Genomic DNA, 22,877 nt, shown 5'->3' with positions numbered 1-22,877 from the left:
ATACACTTTCCAATGTGTCATGTGTTTTATAATGGCTTTCCTTTCTAATCTGCTTATGCCATCGAGAGATCTGAGGCAAAGGGGTATTAGTCATATCTCTTTGATATGATGGCAAGAGATTTTTCATAAAAACCTTTTTTCAGATTAGACAATAAAAACTTTATAATAATGAAATGGAATAGAAATGGAGAGGTTTTGTTATATATTTGCGTTTTTAAATGACCTCTGATTTTAATAGCTGGATTAATCTAGGGTTGCAATCTTGACAAATGATTATCTGTGTATATAGGTAAAAGTGGGTAATTTACTTCCCTCAGTGGAAGGCATTTAAACTTATGATCATGCTGCAAGTTCATTTGGAATGATTTTTTTTCACATTTGACGAAAGGCCACAAATTACATGGGTACAATCATTTAAATGGTTTTGTAACACTTTGACAAGGAATGGCAATGAAAAGTGACTGCACAAGGTGTCTTTACAGGACCTTTAGGTTTTTTACAATGGAGCCAAAACAATTGTCACGGCATACCGTGAGGAAAAATTAAATAATTATTGTAAGCATAAACAAAGAGTGTTTTGTTTGCCACGCGACAAATTTCTTTCTGACTTTCACCCTTCAATCCCTGGAAGTTCTAGAATAATGGAATAGACAATGGGTTTTGTTGTGGACAAGACTAATTTCTTTGATATTTCTTTTTTTCTTCCCCCCTGACTGTCTGATTGTGCATTTGACAAGTCACTGAGAACTGACGTTGAGATATTTACTGACTAGAAATATAAGTTTGATATTAAAAACTGTTCTTTGTGCAAGACACAGTAGTTTTTACTAGGGATTAATAAAGTTTTATTGAGTTTATTTGGACATTTAAACTGGAATCGGGAATCATTGAAAAGGGAGACTCTACAGTGGCCATATTAACAGAACCCTGGGCCCTTTTGATGCTTTGGATTATATATGTATGTGTGTCTTCTACCTATCAATCTGTCCTGGATCTGAGGAATTTAACCGTATTTGTTATGTGTTTTGGAATATACTAATTAAGGAAGAAAGTCTCTGGATTTAAATCATTCTGTTTATTTGGGTAAGTTGGTCCATAGTTTTTCTGGAAAGAAAATGAGTTAGCTGCTGCTAATTCTAAAATAAAGCAAACATTGTCCATGCCTGACCTGTTGATGTGAGATCCAACCTTGCAGAGTTCAATATCCTGCAATTCAAGAAGTATTGAAAACATACCGTAAATCTAAAGTTTCTGTCTCTCTAGTTTATCAAGAGATAATGTCTTGTTTCATCATTGCAGATACATGTATTGAAAACTTGTTCATATAATTGTGAATGGCATATTTAAGGACAGTCTTCCTCTTGCCCTAGGATAAAAAATAAAACCTTGAATGCCTTGTTTAGTGTCCTCTTGCAATGGAATTTTATAATTTGTGTTCTTAAAGCTTAAAAAAATACCCATAAATCTTTCATGTAAAATTCTTTAGAATGGAAATTGTAGTAGCTGAAGAAATCCTTGCTGTAGAGATATTGTTGATCCATCATATATATCAAATGGAATCCTGAATTATTAGCAACACGCTGGTTATTGACGGGTTGAATGCTTTACTACTGGGAATGGAAACATACTCAGTTGTAAATCCGATGCAGACACCAATGATCAGTCTCTGAGTCAGTACTTTAGGGGCCAACCTTGGGATTTCCAATGGATTTAGATGGGTATATGCTAGAGGGAATTCAAACTTGCTAATGTAATGGTTTTTTTAATTTGAATTTTGTAATCTTTTTTAATCTTGTGCATTTTTACTTAGTACCAAGAATGCTTTAAATATTTGTATGAGAAATATTGATTCGTGTTTTTTTCTTCATCACAATTTAGTTTACATCCTATGAAAACCTCTGGTACTGTAATTTCGTGATCTTCAGTACAAAGCTAATTTTTCAAGTTGTTTTTGGTGTGATAGGGACAATGGATACAAAAAGGTTGAGTTTAAGGATTAGCATGTGAAGTGGAAAGCAAACAGACGTATATATAGAAACAATTTCTCTCAATCACTGTAAGGCATTGAAGACACACTGGTCCTAATGAAGTTCATGCAAAATGGAGTCAGTTTAAATGGTTTCACAGGGGTTAACATTCAATATTATTCCAATCTCAAATACTGTACAAAGAATGCTTTATTAAATGTTGGAATTCAGTAAGAGAACTGTTGAATTCATTATTGTTGTGCTAAAATATTGTATTGGTAAATATTATTGAAGAAAATTTTGCCTTTACAAAACCATGCACTACAGATAGATATAAAATGGTGATTTAATTTTAGACAAGTCAGAATGCTTTACTTTCTCTTGTTATAAAAAAGGATAGGAACGGTTTAATCGTGCATTGATTTTATGCTCAAAAAGTATCTAATAACTATCTGAGATCATGAATATTTCTTCAGTCATTTTGGAAAATTTTGAAAACAGTCTCTCTTTTGTTTTATTAACCAGGTTTTCCAACAGAAAGATCCGGTTATTAAAATGGTGAAAATGGCGGCGGGTGGGTGGGCGGCTGCCAAAAGGGTACCCTCATTGTACGGATAACTCCTCCTACAGTTTTGAAGATAGGAAGTTGTTCTTTTGCAGATTAATTGTACTTATAAAAGAGGTGTACATATTGCTAGAATTTTGATTTCCGATAATTTATGAAAAATATACCAGCTTTCGAACTTAGTCATTTTTTGGCAAAATATTGCATACAGGGTACCCTCATTGTACGGATAACTCCTCCTACAGTTTTGAAGATAGGAAGTTGTTCTTTTGCAGATTAATTGTACATATATCAGAGGTGTGCATATTGCTAGGATTTTGATTTCTCATTATTTATGAAAAAAATACCAGCTTTTGAACTTAGTCATTTTTTGGCAAAATATTGCATATAGGGTACTCCATTTCACAGGATACGGGTTGACATGGATTATGGATACAGTTCACATAAAAGGAAACCTGGTTTGCTGTCACATTGACAGCTTTTCACTTGTGTGTAACATACTACACTTTACACTAATGTGGTGATGGCTTTATATCATTTTCTGTAAACATGTTGAAACTTTGAGTTTTTCACATAACAAACTTCTCTAAAGAAACTTATTTCTGCTGGTGGTTGAGGTCGTATTTTCTATAGTCAAACAATGCGCGTTGGTATTAAATACGCTGATGCATGATGTACCACACTAAAGTTATGTTTTTTTACCATACGCGCTGGGGGTTTTTACAAGGTTTTAAGCTTGCTACGTAAATAGTGTAAGTTTCCCACATGCTAAAATAACCACATTTTCAGTATTTGCCATCATCTGAAACTCGTGGCCAATTCAGATTATTGCAATTGTTCACTAAAGGTTTCAGAGGATAAGTACTTGTATTCAAATGAGGGGTTATAATTGTGGAAGTAGGAAATTCTCAAAATGGGATATTTTTAGTACACTATTATGCTTTAATATGTGATGATTGATAGTTGCTGGAAAACTTGTTGAAAAAGCTATGAAAAACCACAGAAATTATATTTCTATTCATTAGAACATTTCAGTGGTAATAGAAGCCCCACATATTAGGTTACGGTACTTACTTTGATGAACGATTTTCTGTTTTGAATGTGTCAAAAGTCCAATATTTGAAATGATGCTGAGAAGATATAAGAAATAATGCAAAATCAAGAGATTATTGTTTTATTAATATTTCATGTTCTTTACAGCTGTCTCTTGCCACACTTTGCCTCAATGTCTGATGAGTACAGGGCAATGACTGTTTATGCAAATAATAATTGTGATGACTTATCTGCACAAAAAAAGAGATTTCATCGATTACCGAACGGTATTTTCAAGTCATGATGTACTGAATTTTCATGATTTACAAACAGTTGTAAATAATCTATAATTTCAATATAAAAGAGAATTTGCTTGCACGAAATTAGATGCGGGAAATATGATAAGAAGAAACAACACGAAAACTATTAGGTGTTTTGTTGGAAACGGAAGACCTTAAGTGATACATATAAGGATTAATATTAGTACAACTCAACTGAACTTTTTTCAGCCTTCTTAACAGCTAGCTAAAAAGAGTAGGGTTTTTATACCCCCGCAAACGAAGTTTAGGGGGGTATATTGGTTTCACCCTGTCCGTCTGTCTGTCCGTCCGTCTGTCCGTCTGTCCGTCTGTCCGTCTGTCCGTCTGTCTGTAGACGCAACTTTGTCCCCCCTATAGAATTTTTTATTACTGCATGGAACAGTTTGAAAATTTGTACATATGTTGAACACCATCTGAAGATGTGCACCTGCAATTTTTTTTAAGATCAGACAAGATTTAATGATTTTATGACAGTTTTCATTTTCCTTATTCTATATATTGTACACTAATGTTGAAAAGTAAGGGAGGTAATCCCTACAGATTTTATTAATTAATTAATTAATAGAAAACACTCTAAAATATATTTATATAAATACATCCAGATGGAGTTTTTTGTCTTTATGTCTTAATTAATAAAAAAAATATATTTTTTATAAGTCTTCTATCAACTGACAATGCAAAGTTTTTGTTTGTCAATGATAAATTCTTAGGAGCTAATAAGAACATCAAAGACAAGTGTGGCTGAATTCATTTGTCCCAAGGGAGCCATTATCTGAGCCATGGTTCAGATGGAGCATGTGTTTAGGGGAAATTGATAATCTGTAAAGTGGGTGATGGTTTTGGGACTATTTTAAAACTGTTTCATGCAAACCAAAAGGTCTATCATTATAAGGAAATAAATAATATAATTATTAATAAAGAAGTTAAACTATTTTTAGAGGTTGTTTAAATTTATTTTTCAATAAATTGATGAAGTGACCCTATTGGGCATTAATTTAAATGAAATTCAAAATTACTGATATGATTGTAGTGTTTTGGCAATTATAAAATTGTTTGTAATATTAAATTTTCTTTTTTTACATATTTTTACATAGTATGGTAATTATGGTAATGTTTTGGGAGTTTATCAAATTTAACAAGTTCATCAAAGAAAATCATAGTCCTATGAGATCAATTTTCTGATATGGAGTTCCATTGTGCCATAGGAGAAAGTGAGGAAAATTTGAAACAACTAATTGCATCTGTCAAGACTCTTATTAGAAAGATATTGAAAGTTTTATCAACAGAAGAGCATTGCTTGGCTACCGGTATTTCTATTCACTGCAAAGGGAGGGGTTATTTTCATTTTGTTGGTTTTTCTTTAAATCAATTAAATAAAAATATGATCAAATACATACATTTGTAAATGTATTACTGTTATAGATATGTATTTACAGTGAAATTCTGACAATTTTGATTTAAATTTTTCTTTGTTAACTAATTTTTTTTTTTTTACAATTCTAGAAATTTTTTTTGTATGTGTTCCAAACCTTTATTATTCAATTCAATTATTTGTCCCATTTGAAATTAGCCTAGCGGGGGTATTAGTCCCATTAGGACAGTTCTAGTTTCTCCTGTAGTCCAGAGAAGCATCATATATAATATTATTCTTTGGCTTTTTTTATTGCAGTATTCTTCTGTAATCAGTTTTTGGGGGGTGGGGGGGGGGGGTGGGTGGGTTCACTGCAGCTTAAATGAAATGACCATTACTGATTAGAGAAGCAAAATGCTGCACTAACATTCTAACAATAGAAAAAAGGTATGTGTCACCGAGGGGGATTAGGGCACTATAGAATAAGGGGAATTAACTTGTATAGGCCCAACCCAAGAGACAGGGGGTCAGCCTAGTCAATAGGCTTAAATTGACCTCTAAGTCGAATATGCATAGAGCTATAACTCGAAGGCAGGTTTCACAATTTATTGATCAAGTGATTTTAATTAACTTATAAAATATCAACAATAATCAAATAAAATAAAGTCAAAATAGAACAGGATAAAAATAATTATTTCTTAAAAAGCCAAATGAGTCAGGTTTGAATTTAGCTCAATGTTGCTTAGTCTACTGACGGACTGGTGGACAGTCAACTAGATAGTCAGTGTGAAGACATAAGCAACATGAGATAGTGGCCGAAAGTGTCTGACTGAAATTTAGCTCGATGTTGCTTAGTCTTACTGACAGACTGATGGACAGTCAACTAGATAGTCAGTATGGAGACATAAGCAACATGAGGTAGCGGCCGAAATGAGTCAGATTGAAATTTAGCTCGATGTTGCTTAGTCTTACTGACAGACTGGTGGACAGTCAACTAGATAGTCAGTATGAAGACATAAGCAACATGAGGTAGCGGCCGAAAGTTTCTGACTGAATTGAATAAATTTCTAACTGTATTTATATTCTAAAAGATAATTAATGAAAGTGAGGCACAGTACTCATGATAATTACTCAGAACAATTACATTGACTAATTGGGGATAATTAGGAGAGCAGACTGACCCTCGCTAATTAATTGTCATCTGGCATGAGTTAACTCTAAAACACGTTACTCAAAATTACACACCATGACATATTCCCCTCTGCTCGAAAATGTTTGTCCTCAAACATAAAATTTACAAGTGAAAGTAGATATATGCAGTCTGACATGTCTGTGAAAAAATAAAATATGCTATACAGAAACATGAATGCGAATACGCAACATTGTATAAATATAACCTTCAGAAAGAAATTCATGGCATGAAAGAGAAATAAATAATTATTGTAACTAATAAGTCCAAAATAATGTACATGTAAATAAAAGGAATAATATGTGTGCACTCATACCATTTCTTAGATCTACTGTGTATTTTTAAAAAAAAAAAAAAAAAAATGTGTTTTACAAGAGTAGAATGAAATTAAAGCAGATGAATTTCTTTGCAATTGGTCAGGCATAATTAAAATTACATTACACAAATAATAAACATGATATTATATCAAAAGTTCCACGTTGACATGAATTTTTATAATCATTGAGGGATGCACAGTTACTTCAAGCATAACTTCTCCAAGAACAGGATGGACTTCTCCACCGACACCGACAGCACTAGTTATGGAGGATTCTTGTATGTCTGCATTATATTGTAATCACTGTAATTGTTGTTGACTTATACAGCTAATGGAAGCTCCACTGTCAACCAAGCACTTGCTGGGTGTATTCTATAGTTTGGCTTCAACAAAGTTCCTATCCATGGCTGCAGTGAACTGTAATTCGGGTGTCCCTTGGGTCATGCAGGAAAGTTGAGAACATCTCTTCTTCTGACATAACCATCCCTTGGAAACCTTTCTTCGTCCCATGACTGACTTCAAGTTTAGAGCTAGTCTGAAACTATAAGAGAGTAGTCAGTATCATGGAATCCGAGTTGGACTGAAATTTGCACTTCATTTACATTTCTCTAAGCAATTAACATAGAAGTCAGAGATGAAATGAACTTGAATTATCTACACAGTGTACATTTTTATTTCTCACACAATTGAAAGTGGAAAAATATCAACAAAGTTGTACTTATCTTTCAGTAGTGTAGCTCCCGTTTGGATAGGTCTGGCTCTATTTCATCTCCATCATGGAAGTACCTTTATAAACTAAACTATCCTGTCTATTGACTGTGCCTTCTAGCTATAGCATAAATCAACTATGCATACCCGGATTCTCCACCACATCTGTCACCGAGGGGGATTAGGGCACTATAGAATAAGGGGAATTAACTTGTATAGGCCCAACCCAAGAGACAGGGGGTCAGCCTAGTCAATAGGCTTAAATTGACCTCTAAGTCGAATATGCATAGAGCTATAACTCGAAGGCAGGTTTCACAATTTATTGATCAAGTGATTTTAATTAACTTATAAAATATCAACAATAATCAAATAAAATAAAGTCAAAATAGAACAGGATAAAAATAATTATTTCTTAAAAAGCCAAATGAGTCAGGTTTGAATTTAGCTCAATGTTGCTTAGTCTACTGACGGACTGGTGGACAGTCAACTAGATAGTCAGTGTGAAGACATAAGCAACATGAGATAGTGGCCGAAAGTGTCTGACTGAAATTTAGCTCGATGTTGCTTAGTCTTACTGACAGACTGATGGACAGTCAACTAGATAGTCAGTATGGAGACATAAGCAACATGAGGTAGCGGCCGAAATGAGTCAGATTGAAATTTAGCTCGATGTTGCTTAGTCTTACTGACAGACTGGTGGACAGTCAACTAGATAGTCAGTATGAAGACATAAGCAACATGAGGTAGCGGCCGAAAGTTTCTGACTGAATTGAATAAATTTCTAACTGTATTTATATTCTAAAAGATAATTAATGAAAGTGAGGCACAGTACTCATGATAATTACTCAGAACAATTACATTGACTAATTGGGGATAATTAGGAGAGCAGACTGACCCTCGCTAATTAATTGTCATCTGGCATGAGTTAACTCTAAAACACGTTACTCAAAATTACACACCATGACATATGTTTCTATGAAAATATACCTTTCCGGCTTAATTGTTGAATGATTCATAACATATTTGGAGTTTACCATCTCTGCAATATCTAAATGCCATGTCAATAATGCATTTCTTTACAATGTGTCTTTATGTGAAAAGAATTTCTCAATTTTTGATTGTTTACATGGGAATCAACAGTTGCAGTAGGAAGGTCTGTTTTATTTTCGTAAATAATAGGGTGTTAAGTAGTTGGAAACTATTTATAAAAAATAATACAAATTTTAAAGGCTGTCTTTATGAGAGTATTGGATTTAAACCATTAATAGTGCTGATGTATTTGAAGAGGGCAGTGAATTTCAATCAATATTGAACTAAAGATTATTTGAACAGCAGGCCAAACTGCTCCCTCTGACACACACAAACGAAGTATATCTTTTGAAAGAGTCGTATCGCGGCAAGTGCAGGGTGGCTGTCTTCAAACAGGGCCTTATTTACTAAGTTTCTGCTGGAATTTAAACATGAAAATCACACCCAAATTATAAAATTGAACAAATAATAGCTTTATTTACACAAGTTTGCTTTCCTATGACTTGTTTTCGGATGCATAGTTTAGTGAACTCTCTCTCTCTCTCTCTCTCTCTGATTTTCGATGTTTGATATATAGGTAAATAAACGTTAATTGTGTACAAAAAGAGATGGTGGGGGCCACAGAAGAACTCAACATGATAAAAACAAACACTGGACTTATTTACTGAAGAATTTTTCAATGGAAATCAATAGATAGAGGATCAAATGCCACAGTAATTACAAAGAAAATGAAGTCCCAAACTTATGGCATTGTTTTCTCGTGGGATGTTGCCTGGGAATAGGACACCAGGGTCCTTGAGAAACTGTGAATGTACATTCTTTTTTTTCTGTGCAAGTGCTTGACAGGGGGCACTATTTGTGTATGGATTGACACTTAATTGGATTTACTCCTTCTCGTTTCTGTCTCATTGACTTTTTCAGAGGTTACAAGTAAGTGTCAATTTGTGAACAGTTTTATTCTTTCCAGTGTCTGGAGATTTTGTTGAAACAAATCAAGGATTTAGTCTGAAATTTTTAACGAATTATTTAACATTTACCCAGTACATGTTGGAAAGGACTCTATAGCTTTCAATGTTTATTTTAAACCATATAAAGGGTATTATAAAAAGTACATACATGTAATACAGAAAAATTCCACCAACCCTTCTCTGCAGAGAAATATCACCTCGGAACAAAAACCCCCAGCCATGCATATTGTTCAGGATAGTAATTATATATAGGAATGACAATGAAACAAGAGAAATAGCTTTAATTAAAGGTGTTTCACTAAAAATCACTTCTATAAAATTAATTGAAGTAGACTGATAACGAACGATTTGATCAAAGGAAGCTCTATCCCTGAGTTAGCCATTAGGAGTGTCCTATTTATTTATTATAGAAAGTTTTAATTGGATGCACTAGATGACACACGGCACAAAAATTTTCAAAGATTTAGGAGAAGATGGAAAGAGGCTAATGGTGCTGACCTTGTATTAGTTAGCTCACCTTCATAGAGTTGGAAGGCTATTATTGATTATTTTCAGTTAATGTTCCATTTTATTTCAAAGGTATATGAAAGATTTTACACAGTAATTATATTGTGAAGAGTATATATGCTGTTTTATTGAATACTGGCTCAGTAACTCCCCCCAAAAAATGAATTGTGAGATTTTGTTTAATTCTCAAAAAAAAGTTATAAAAAATTTGATTTGAAAGCAAATTACCATATACATGTGTACATATAAGTCATCTCTATTGTCTATATTTTCATATTTTATGCTTCTGTTAGCCAACTTTTATTTGCAACAACTTTGTTTGCGACGACTTATTTTTGCAAGAAAGGTGTTGAAGGTTATCTAAAAATTTTAATATCAAGGACATTTGATGGCTGGTTCGTGGGGATAAGTATTAGCGATGGTGAGGCTGTTGCGAACCTCACTGAAAATTTCTTGCAAGCTAATAAAATTTGGTTTACAGTATTGAATTTTAGTAATATTAAAAGTAATTTTAAGTTTCCAGTTGTATTTTTTAAATTATTTAAATCTTGGTATTTTAAAAAAGTGCTTAAATTGCATTGATTTAAGCAATGGAAGACTTTAAATTGTTTGAATTAGTGTTTGATATTTGATTTGTTATATTCTCTCTCAGTAATATTCCACATTGTGTACAGATAATTCAGTAGTATATGTACAGGAAATCCAGTATTGAATACATGAATGGACAAAACTGATTGATTGTTGTTTACGTTCCTTTCGAGAAAATTTGACTTCCAAAAATGTTCAGTCATCATTAGTGTTGGTTGAAAGCTTTATATTTTAGTAAACCAGTGATGGGTGCTTATATAAGAACATTAATAGGATCAGGGCTCTTTCTGCAACCCTGGGTATTGTGTTCCTTTTCTTTAATTTCATTTCGGTGAAATCAAAAAACTACAAACTTGTCTTATTAGTCAGCCTGTAGGCTGACTTATGAAGTTTGGATTAAACTTTAATTGTGCTTGCGTAAATTGGAATTTTGGGAAGGAATTAGACAGACAATGTTAGAGAAATTCGAAGATACTATAAAACTGGTCAGTTTCTAGGTCAAACTGCACATCTACGTTTTGAAAGACTGCCCGTGGGTATCGTCTGCAGCCATGGGCCAGAGTCCACATGTTGATTTACAGTAAATCACACTTATAACAAAGTGCCAGGTACAGAGATTTTTCTTCGCTCAAAGCGTAATTTGTTATATCTGTCAACAAGTTTGCAACATGTAATATTATTATACTTACATGTAAAATACTGAAATCTGATTGGTTTAGACGTTCTATTACCCTCAGCATTAGCAACACACTTACCAACGGGTAACACAACTAATTGTTACAGGTGCGTAAATTATGCGCGTACGGTTCGCCGTAGAATTCACTTCATTTCTATATAAAAGAAGTAAAATTCTCTTTAAAAATAAGACATTCAGTATAATAAAATAAGTAGTGCCTGTTTGGGAGGGTAACTGTTGAAATTGACACCCCTCAAAAACCATTGTCAACCTCCGCTTGGCGTGGGTTGACAATGGTTTTCTGGGGGTGTCAATTTCAACAGTTACCCTCCCAAACAGGCACTATTTATATAATGTCATGGGGAATGAAAATTACTTTGCAGTAATGGTTAATTCAATATAAGTGTGTTCATTATAACCGTGATTTACTGTATATCTTCCCGATTCTCTTGGTGAGATTGGAGAGAAAATATATCGGCAGTGGTTTGTGGCAGGACCATGAAATTCAGAGAGCAATATCTGCAAAGTTACAATTTTAAGTAGTAAGTAGATTTGCAGTCATACATTGTATGTACATGTACACTGCTGCAAGCTTGTTTCTGCACAAGTGCATATAGTCATAAAAATAAGAGTGCAAAACATACACTTGCATATTATTATTGTTTTGGAAACTATATAACTTGTTTTTTGATAGATTGTGTATTCACATTTGACCTAGAATTAATATTCCGCTGGCAGACTTTCTTAGCTTTATAAAATGCTAACCTTGTACTGTAGTTGCAGAAGATGAGATTTTGAGTATTAATGAAGGATGTTGTTAATAAACTCAATAATAGATAACTTTCATATCTTATTAAATATTTCTTTAAAAAGTGTTGCAATCTAACGATTAAAAAGATCTCTGAAACTATAGTTGTTAAAATCTTTGGAATTAGAGTGGAGATATCAATTCAAAAATGTATGCCTATGAATTAATTTTATTTGAAATGAATTTTTTTTTAAATCTTGTCTTATGAAAGGAAGCATGATATAAAACTAAGAAAATTAAAAAGAAATGTATATGAATAAATGCAATTTCTATTTGTTTTAATAATGGAGATGTGTGAAAATGATAAATGCCAGTACATGTATTGTAAAGAAGATATTGTAGAATGGTATGAGACCATATAAATAGTTATACACCTGATTAATAGTAAATAATCTACAATGTAACAATGTCTACAGACCATTTTCCCTTTCATAGGTTGAACTCTAAATATTTTAATGGATTAGTATAGGCATTTAAAAAGTCAGATAGATTGTTCTGTAAGTTAATTTGATGTTGCAAGGACTGAAAATCAGTAATCTCTCAATTATGTCTTAAATACCTGCTTATTTAGCATTAAGCTAATCCATGTCTTGAACTCTGCGGTAACCTCTCTTTAAAAGTCCTGTCTCCAAAAAATAGTAAGCGTAATTTGAGCTCACTTGTTGACTTAATGGAAATTATGAGCTAAATGTTTATATTGGGCAGGTCTTATTTCTGATGTAACAGTTGGATTATGGCAGGTGTCTTTTGAAAGCTCCATTAATTTTTCATTTATTTTTTCCTCGTGAAGTGAGAGAAATCATGTGTCTGTCCTTGGTCAAGGAATAAGAAGGTTAAATGAAAAGAAAGAAAAGAATACCACTTATCTGTTAAAAGAAGTAGATTTAAAATAGTTATGCAGTTTTGCCCCCCCCCCCCCCAATATCTATTTACCCCAGTATCATAGATATTGATGTGATTTTGAATTATTGTTTCAGTGCACTGCTTTGAGCACTGCAGATGAAATATCTTTAATGAAAAAATTATTGTGTACAAACATCAGTTTAGTTTTACATGTATCACAGTTGGGTAAAAATATGAATTTCTGTGACATTACATTCAAACACTGCAACAATTAAAAGAAGTAGAGGGGTAGGGGCATATTTATGTATTTCATGTTAATAATTATTGAAATAAATGTTCATATTATCAGCCTTATTATAGAATTTGCCATGCAAAATTAATACAAATAACTTTTCTACAAGTTTTAATTGAAGGATTACATTTTATGCAATAAGTCAGTCTGTCAACAAGGCTGTGGGCTTTATGATTCTTTAACATTAATAGGATTGCTCTACATTCTGTGAATAAAGTCTGTCATGTAAAAGAGATAAATTTGCTGGGAAATATATTAAAAATTTATGCTGAAATTTATCTGTCCGTGTCACTTGATTAAATTTTTTCTTGGCCCTATCAGTCTGGTGAGGTTGTTGATAGTGATGGGCAGGGCCTGCATATGTTGGAGATAAATGTCTTTATGATTCTGTATGTATAAACTGGGACTGTGTCACCCTTCAGGGTTAACTGGTAGTATTACTAGGTGTAACAACTTAGTGCAGTGTTGGACTGTATTAGTATTGAAATCGTTTGACACTCTCACTTTTGGGATGGAATGGGGGTTTTTTTTCATAGGAGAACATTTTTAACTATGTATATCCAGTATTTAAGGTAAATTGTTATCATTATTAATATTTGCAATTTCTATTGAAGTAATGGGTTTGATTTTTTTCCCCATTATGTACAGTATTATTTAATAATTCATTTGAGTAACTACCTTCACTCTTCAGATGTTAAACATGTATATAGGGACAGGTATCTTTAGAGAGATCAATAGTGGGAATATGAAACACCAATATCTTGAGTGCATGCAGCCACAAGTTGAAAAGAAATTGATTTTGGGTTATTAATTTTCTCTTTCCAGATTATGAGACTAATAATGTTATCTGACTCTGTTTTAAAAACATGTTTTGTAATTACCTTTGCTTATGATTTGATATTACCTGTCCATCTAAGCTCCATCTTTGCCCTTTATTAAGTTTGACTTTTAGGAGTTCATTTCTGGGAAATCTGTTTGATTATTCCTCTTAAAAGCTTTTGACTGCCATATTAAGCTGATAGACATTAGTTTTTTTTCTCCAAATTACTGCTAGATCTTTGCATCAGCTGTTTTCTGTTGTCTGGCTAAGACGACTCCAGTATTAAGCTAATGAATCCCTAGGGCAGACTTGATCATCCCTTGATTTCAAATAGATTACCAAAGCATCGCTAAGAATATTCTTGCAGACTTCAGCATATATAGTATTATTTGTGCTCTGTCAGCATCCGGAAAATACTTATTCCAGACTTAAGCATCTCTAAAATTCTAATTGCAGACTTAAGCAGTACTAAAACTTCATCATCACTAAAATTCTTGCTGCAAACTTCAACTTCACTAAAGTACATGTACTTATTACAGACATCATTATTATTTTCCAATGAAAAATTCTTCATGCAAACTTGGGCATCCAAGATATGATTTGTGTTGACTTATTTATGGGTTTTTTTCAGCATCACTAATTAAAATTCTTTGTAACCAGACTTTAATATTATAAGTGTCAGTAAAATTCTTATTGCAGACCTCAGCAGCAGCACTATAGAATTAATATTAAAGACTTCAACATCCCTGGTATTCTCATTGCAGACTTCAGCATCACTAGATGGATAGACCATGTCTGCAGCCTGTAGCAGGGCAAGTAGTCACACCACCTCCCTTCTGACACTGACCATGCCCCCTACCCTACTGCAGAGCCAGTCCCCTGATGCCACCACGCTGGAAAACTATGATATAGAAAGCGAGCTGCCAGAGAGCAATGAGTAAGTACATTGAAATTTATAATAAATTCCTGGAATGTACCATTCCAAGATGAGGTTTGAAGATAACTGAAATGATCATGTATAATTGGATGACAGTCAGACCTGAGATAGCTCAGTTTGGTAGACAACTGACAAGAGATTAAGGACCTGGGTTCGAATCCTGGTCTAGTCCATCATTTTTTTTTACCCTGTTACATTTGGTTCACTTGCCAACCCCTGGAACTGACAGGTTAACTCCTACCAGGGTGAAAAACCAGGGATGTTGATTTTAGAGGATAAAGATCATTAAAGGGGAAGAAATGTGACTGCAAGACCATTTCTATTGCAAGCACCAGGTAGCTCAGTTGCTAAAGCATGTGACAAGAGATTCAAAGGGGGGAAGGGGGTGGTTCAAATTCTGGTCTAGTCCATCATTATTTACCCCATCTTGTGTATACAGTATGAAAATAAACTTACCAGGTAATGTATATATAACATACCCCTTCCCACTTAAAAAAGAAAAAAAAACTGAGAAAATTAACATTCATTAATAGAAAATGCCCATATATTGAAGAGATTTGAAAATAATGTATTCTAGTGATTGTTACTCACAGTCATTGTAAGAAAGATAACTTTTTACAGCAAAAGGAGAAAAAGAACTACAAAATCTGTACGCTTTGCAAGGTAGTATCGATTTGAAGGGAGAGAACTTTGAATATCTTATAGCTAAGTAGACTGCTTGAACTACTCTTGGGTGATGTCTTTGATACTTGACACTGCATGGAACTGGTTAATATATTAAAGGTTGTACAACCCTCATAGCTCAGTGTATAAGCTTCTTATGTGAGGAAACAATGAACCTATAGAATTAAAAATCAATTTTTTTCTGTACTATGCAGTCTTCTAAATCTTATAAATGTTTTTTCAAAAGATTTATCACTTAACAGGTAATTTTCAAGATATAAATAAAAATTTAAAAATTCAAGTTTAAAAAATGGTATATATGATTTATTATTACATGTAGCTAATGCTACATAATACTTTAAGATGGGCAGTAGAATGTTAGCTATATATGAAAATTCCATGATAAAAACTGATGCACTTGGTAAAATTTGAACATTACGTTCAAACAGACTCCATGTTTAAAAGCATTTTATAAGTATTTTTTCATCTGCTTAGTAATGAAGACCTGCAGTGTCATACTTTCTCTAATTATTGGTTCTATCCAGCGTAAAATATTATGTTTATAGAAACAACATGACTTCAAACATATATAGACACTAAATGAGATTAAACAGCCTTCACAGGAAGGAGTTTATGAACACTGCTGTCTGAGGGATGCATTTCCTTAATAAAGTTGATGGATTTGTTAAAAAAAATTTTTTACCAGAGTGGTACAGTTGTTCTTATTTACCATACAGTATGGCAAACTAAATTGTACTAACCATACAGTATGGCAAACTAAATTGGTTAATATGGTGAAGAATATCTTATCTGTACAATGCTTCTTTTTATTGAAGAATTATTTAAGAAATCATTGCATGTTGACTGTTGAGGTCTAATTTAACACTGTAAGGCAGTTCAAAGTTATTTCTTTGTTTAGCGTCACCCACATGTTTATAAGGCTTAGCAGAGAAATTTTTGTGTTTAAAGCAATATGAGCTGTATTTTTAGAGTTTTATTTTGCTGCTAAAACCTGCTAGTATGAAAAGTCTGCATGTAACTTAAACTTTTATGATAGACAAGATTTGTTAAAAAAAAAAAAAAAAAAAAAAATAAGAATTAATTTTTGTTGGAGGAAAGATTTCTCTTCTAAGGAATATATAGCAGATCAATTTTTGTACAGGACAACAAAAAGTAAATTTTGCTCCAATTAAGGCTTCTTAACAGCTTTTTCCACAAAACTATGGCTAACAGAAATTCAAAAACCATGATATTTTTTGTCATTGTAGTAGAAAATAACATTTTCGTAAAAAAAAGAAAAAATTCAAAAATTGCGCTCATATTGCTTTAAAGAATAAAAAAAACCTTTTTTCCCCAAAATGATCCTTCCAGTTTGGTCTTCCTTTTTGTAACTAAAAGAATTGTCATCTGTAGAGATACAAAATATATAGGAAGGCTTATGGATTTTTATTGATTGCGCACTGAGATTGTCTTTATAATACACAAGACAGATAATTTAAACTCAAAATATATTTTTAAAAAAAATATCTTGTTTGAAAAGTTTTCATTTTCAGTTGACCAAAACTTTCCCAGGCTTTATACCCAAGTAGCAGTTAAAGCAATAAAAAACAATATGGTGAACAAATCCCTTTTTGAAATCATGTCAGCTTTAAAGTAAGAATTAACATCAACCAGCCTAAAATGGTTACTGTGCAAAATATAGATGTTCTTGAAATCCCTTGAAGTTAGTAAAGCTGTATGTATATATATATATATATATATATATATATATATGCACATTTATTTATTGTCTCACAAAGAGATGAAAAACATGATTAACTGCTGACAACATTACCAAAGTTCCCCAAGGAAGTTTCTTTGTTTAGAAATTTGTAGTTATGGACTATCAGCTTCTAACACTGATGAGAAAAAAAATTGGAATGACTTTCACCATGCTGTTGCCAAGCTTCTTAATTAGGTGTCTTTTTAGAGCTTATATGACTGAGCAAGAGTATAGCCAAAGGGCCTAGCTTTGGCTTGATGTTGAACCAGTACCTATTTTTGAAAAACATAATGAACATATTTTGATACATAAAAAAGGTTTTATGTCAGCATCTTTTATATGAAGATTTAATAGGATTATTTTCATCATTTCTTATATTCCAAGATTAATGGTTCCGGCTTTTCGTTAAATAAAAAAAATGTTATTAACTAGCTTTTGGTGAAAGCGTTTCTTATTGCACAGATCTTGCATGATGTTCAATCCCTTATAATGAGGAATCTATAATTTATTCCTCCTTGTCCCTAGAACAGGGATTGGTTGTGATATTCTACAGCTTAAACCTTCTAAAAAGGCATCATGTTGATTTTGTGCTGAAGAAATCAAGACTATCTTCTTAATTATACCCCTGCTCCGAAGGGGGTATACTGTTTTACCCTTGTGTGTGTGTGTCTGTCTGTCTGTCCTTCTGTCCGTAACAAAAAATTTTGCCGCATTTTTCTCAGCAACTATTTATCGCAGATGCTGGAAATTTTAACACACTCTTTGCTTAGGCATGCCATATGTTGGGATGTATTTTTGTACTAATTAAACATCAACTTCCTGTTAAATGAAGACTAATTAAACGTCAACTTCCTGTTAAATGAAGACTTTATTTATTTCTTGCCTAAATTTTCAAACAAATTTTTGTCAAAGATTTCTTAGCAACTAGCTATTTATCGCAGATGCTGGAAATGTTAACACACTATTTATTTAAGCATGCCATATATTTCGGATATATTTTTGGACCAATCAGATGTCAACTTCCTATTAAATAACGACTTTGTTTATTTTTAGTCCAAATTTTCAAACAAATTTCGTCAAAGATTTCTCAGCAACTATATATGCAGCTAGATGCTGGAAATTTTAACATATTATTTGTTTAGGCATGCCATACGTTACGATCTATTTTCATAATTGGAGATAAACTTCCTGTTAAGTGACGACATCGTTTATTTTTAGCCTAAAGGACTATATATGGTTTGAGCCTAAAATGGCCCCCTAAAATGAACATTGTCATTTTACTGTAATTCTTCCTTTTATTTGTACAAATATACATTTGAAGTTTTTTCATAATTTTCATTTTGATTTTAGTGCCCACAATTTAAAAATATGACATCATGAAGTTTACCTTTTCCCGCCATTTTCTCATTTTTAGCATAAAACGGCTTGTTTTGAGGCAGTTTTTGTTTAAGGAAACATTGAGCGACTACTTGAACAAACAAAATATTTTCACCAAAGATGTATCTTTCCAATACTTATAAGTGACAAAAAGTTCGTTCTTGTTCAAAGAGTCGCTCTATATTTCCCATTCGAAAAAAGATAAGAAAAATGTCAAATTTTGGTTAATTTTGATTGAATTATAAAAATAGCGTCACTTCTGACGTCATATACTGCCAATGAGTGCATATAAATCAAATAAATAGGTGAAAAACATATTTCATGTCAACTCTTTTATAAAATAACACAACAAATTAATGTACCTGAATCATTTTAAAAATAGCGAATTTTGGGGGCCAAATTTGACTAAAATCATATATAGTTCTTTTTAAACAAATTTTTGTCAAAGATTTCTCAGCAACTACATATATTCATTGCAGATGCTTGAAATTTTAACACGCTATTTGGTAAGGCATGCCATACCATGCCATTAGGATCTATTTTTGTACCATTTGGATGCAACTTCCTGTTAAAAGTTGACTTTGCTTATCTTGTATAATCACATTAGTAAGGGTATTACTAGTGAGCATTGGCTCTTGGATATTTTGTTTTTTTATTTTTACAAACAATGTATCGGATTCTATGTCTATATTATTTTTCATTTGTTTTGTATAACCTAAGACATGGTTAAATGAAGTAAATTTTGATGTTGTTTAGAGTCATGCTTTTTTAATTATTACAGTTTATTTATGCAAGTCATTTTTTTTTCTATCACCAAGAACAGCTATGATCTCTTGAAGTTTCATTAATTAAATTTTTTATGTGACTCATGACAATATGAACAAAATCTTGTTTCTCTGACATTAGTAATTGCTTCTGCTGTGATGTAACATCCACTTCAATGGATTTTTTTAAGGTGTGAGGAAGGGGAGGAGGCAGAGCCTGAACTCTACTGCTTTGAGGACTTCATTTCATATGACCTTCAGCCTCAAAGACCTCCATTAGAGAGGACAATTAGTGTAAACCCAGAAGTCTATCATTCCCTGACAAGGTAAGAAATAAACATTCTTCCTTCAGAGTAAAATGCCAAACTTCTCCCCAAGTTGTCTTCAAGCTGTCATACTTACATGTATCTGTAGCAAACATGTCACCAAAGGCATCTCTATAGCAATACTGTAACCCAGGCCATCTCCATAGCAATACTGTAAACTAAGCCATCTCCATAGTAATATTGATTTTAGACAACCCCACAGCAAAACTTTCACCCAAATCATCAACCATAGCAATATTTTTTCCATAGAGAACCCAATACAATATTGTCTTCATAACAATTCTGTCAGCCAATACATTTCCATAGCAGAACATTCACCCAAGACATATCTATTGCAAAACTGCAACTCCAGATCTTTCTAAAGCAGCATTTTCACCAAAGACATATATGGATATCAAGAATGTCACATAAGATATCTCCATAACAATACTGGCACCTTAGACATCCCCAAAGCAACATTTTTGCCCTATACTTTCCCATAGCAATACAGGCACCTTAGACCTTACCAAAGCAACAATAATTGGCCCTATAAATTCCCCATAGCAATACTGGCACCTTTGACATCCCAAAAGCAACATTTTTGCCCTATACTTTCCCATAGCAATACTGGCACCTTTGGCATCCTCAAAGCAACATTTTGACCCTAAACATCTCCTTAGCAATACGGTCACCTTAGACATCCCAAAACTACACTTTGGCCCTATACATTCCCATAGCAATACTGATACCTTAGACATCCCAAAGCAACATTTTGGCCCTATACATCTCCTTAGTAATACTGTCATCTTAGACATCCCAAAGCAACATTTTGGCCCTATACATCTCCATAGCAGTACTGTTACTTTGGAAATTGCCATAGCAATACTGTCACCTAGAAATTTTCATAGCAGTAGTGTCATTCAAGATATCTTGAAAACGATGCAGACATATCAAGCAATACCAGGCTACTGTACTCCAGATAGCAGTCTTGAAAACGTAAACTTTGATACAAAGGGCTTTGTTAAAACTGATACTATGCTAGAATTTGAATGATCCCTCGTTATACACAAAGGAAAGGGATATCAACATTGAACCAAATTTACATAGGTTTTGATACCCATCTTGATGCATTTTAATATTTGCATGTTGATTTAATATTATTGACTGACCATATATATTCAGTGTTAAAGAGAATAGCATGTCTCCAAATTGATAACAGAGACAACTTGTTTGTCATCCAGGCCTTTCATGACCATCAGGGCAGTTAATTTGACAAAGCAATCCTCTCTGTTATGAGCAGATAAGTGATAATTTACAGATCATAGAACCCTCTGACAAATTTGTAGGGAATCACCTTTTATGATTGGAGAAGCCAGGAAGAAATCATTATCATCGCTACAATTGCTGTTCCTCATCATATCTAAGACAAGTAATTCTCTGAAATGAGGAAGATCTCTATTGATTTTTAAAGTTGGTATCATGATATTCCATTACTGTTAATTAGCACACAGGACTTTCTTAATTGTGCACTTGGTATTTTACTGAATGGTAGAAAGAGAACCAAGGTACAGTTTGTAAGCTTGGTTCACATTATAGCAATTTTAGCATCATTACAGTTTATCTCTTTGATTCACTATGACGTACTGTTAGATAAAAATAATTCTTTGATAATTGTTCAACAAATTTAGTAAGACCAAAAAAAAAAACCCATCCAATGTGTTCTTCAGTCCTTCATGATGTGTTTATAATAAGCAGACTTTTTGTAATTGTATATTGGAGAAGCTCTTGTTTTGTTTGCAGCAGCATTTACCAATAACAGAATTAAGTCCAATTTTGAAATGAGAAATCCATTCTGTTCTGTACAAGTAATAAATGAATGAAAGAATTTTTTGGGTCAATCCCTCTTCTCCTTTGATCAATAATTTCAATCTTGGTGACTTTTTTGAAAAGGGGGATTGGGGCAATGTCACATGTATATTCATAACTTACATTTGCTCAACTTACGCATTTATCAAATGCGTAGTTTTACATATCCCAATAAATCAGCTAGTTACCAGAGAAGCATAGATTTATAGTGGAAATTTGATAACTACCAATATTGCAATTAGAATTTTGTGAAGTTGCTTTTGCTTACTCATGGTTTGATGTTTGAAATCAGCAGTTTAATTTATAATGAACAAAGCTCCTTTTTTGTCTTCATTAATTCAAAAATTTGCTTTCCAAAGAGATTACATAAGCCTTTGGGTTTATTTACTCATCAGAAGTGAGATACAGTGTTTTGCAATTTATGGAAGAATGTCAATCTGATGTAGTGTGGTTGTTTTTTGTCTCTGAAGTCCCAGTTTTGTCTTCATTAGAAGATGGCACCAAAGAAATCAAAGAAACAAATAAGGGAACATTTTCTCTGAAGGAGTAGACCATTATCGGTTCCTTTTTATTCAAGCGTTTTTTTCTATTGAGACAACACCAGTTGATAAATCCACAAGCAGGTTATTTTGGTCCTTATTGGTCTAAAATACATATATATTCAAAAATGTAATGCTTAAAGTTTTTAGACATTGATTTTAAAGAATTATTTTGAACTGTGTGTAGGAAAAAATAAAACAAGGAAAACTAAGCATATCATCGCAATTACTTTTGACTGCAACCAATCATGAAGTGTGGATTTTGTACCATTAAGTTGCAGGAATAGAACTTTTATTCTCATTTTGCATTCATTTTCTGTGATCAAATGTAATTTGTGTTCTGTTTAGTTAAAGCAAACTGGAAGCATGTTCTTACCAAAAAATAAAAAAAGAGAGATATTGCTGAAGGGAGGTGTATCTTTAATGAGGATAGGGAAAAAATCCATAGTTGAATTATAAAATCTTTGCACATCAGAGCTTCCCAATTAGAGAAGTATAGGGTATTGCAAAAAGAGCACCTGTGACACTAGTCTTGTGGCCAACTGCTTTAATGATAGCCTTATGTAATTAGTATTGCTTAATATCCTTGGGCCAGAAACCAATTTTCTGATCCAATCAAGATTCAGCTTGTAGCTGTGAGGACTTTATTTTCCAAGATGAATGAATCTTCCTGCAAGAGTTCAGG

At 32.9% G+C, this 22,877-nt stretch overlaps 1 protein-coding gene across 6 annotated transcripts in view; it reads left to right on the top strand.

Annotated features, from left to right (window-relative positions):
* The window catches only part of LOC105321020 (ankyrin repeat and fibronectin type-III domain-containing protein 1), an 86,894-nt gene that overhangs the window by 8,641 nt on the left and 55,376 nt on the right, over nucleotides 1-22,877 (top strand). For 2 of the 6 annotated variants that reach the window (XM_066067767.1, XM_034456377.2), the window contains exons 2-4: nucleotides 14,744-14,916; nucleotides 15,538-15,579; nucleotides 19,674-19,808. In XM_066067767.1, the coding sequence (XP_065923839.1) occupies nucleotides 14,771-14,916; nucleotides 15,538-15,579; nucleotides 19,674-19,808 (323 nt within the window). In that variant the 5' untranslated portion in view covers nucleotides 14,744-14,770. Of the gene's footprint in view, nucleotides 1-742; nucleotides 1,084-9,387; nucleotides 9,408-14,743; nucleotides 14,917-15,537; nucleotides 15,580-19,673; nucleotides 19,809-22,877 lie in introns of those variants that run through there. The other 4 variants (XM_034456375.2, XM_034456378.2, XM_066067768.1 and 1 more) reach the window with 4 other exon arrangements.

Source organism: Magallana gigas, chromosome 7 (genome assembly GCF_963853765.1).
Source record: "Magallana gigas chromosome 7, xbMagGiga1.1, whole genome shotgun sequence".
Taxonomy (NCBI): domain Eukaryota; kingdom Metazoa; phylum Mollusca; class Bivalvia; order Ostreida; family Ostreidae; genus Magallana; species Magallana gigas.
This window is presented reverse-complemented; position numbering and strand designations above follow the sequence as displayed.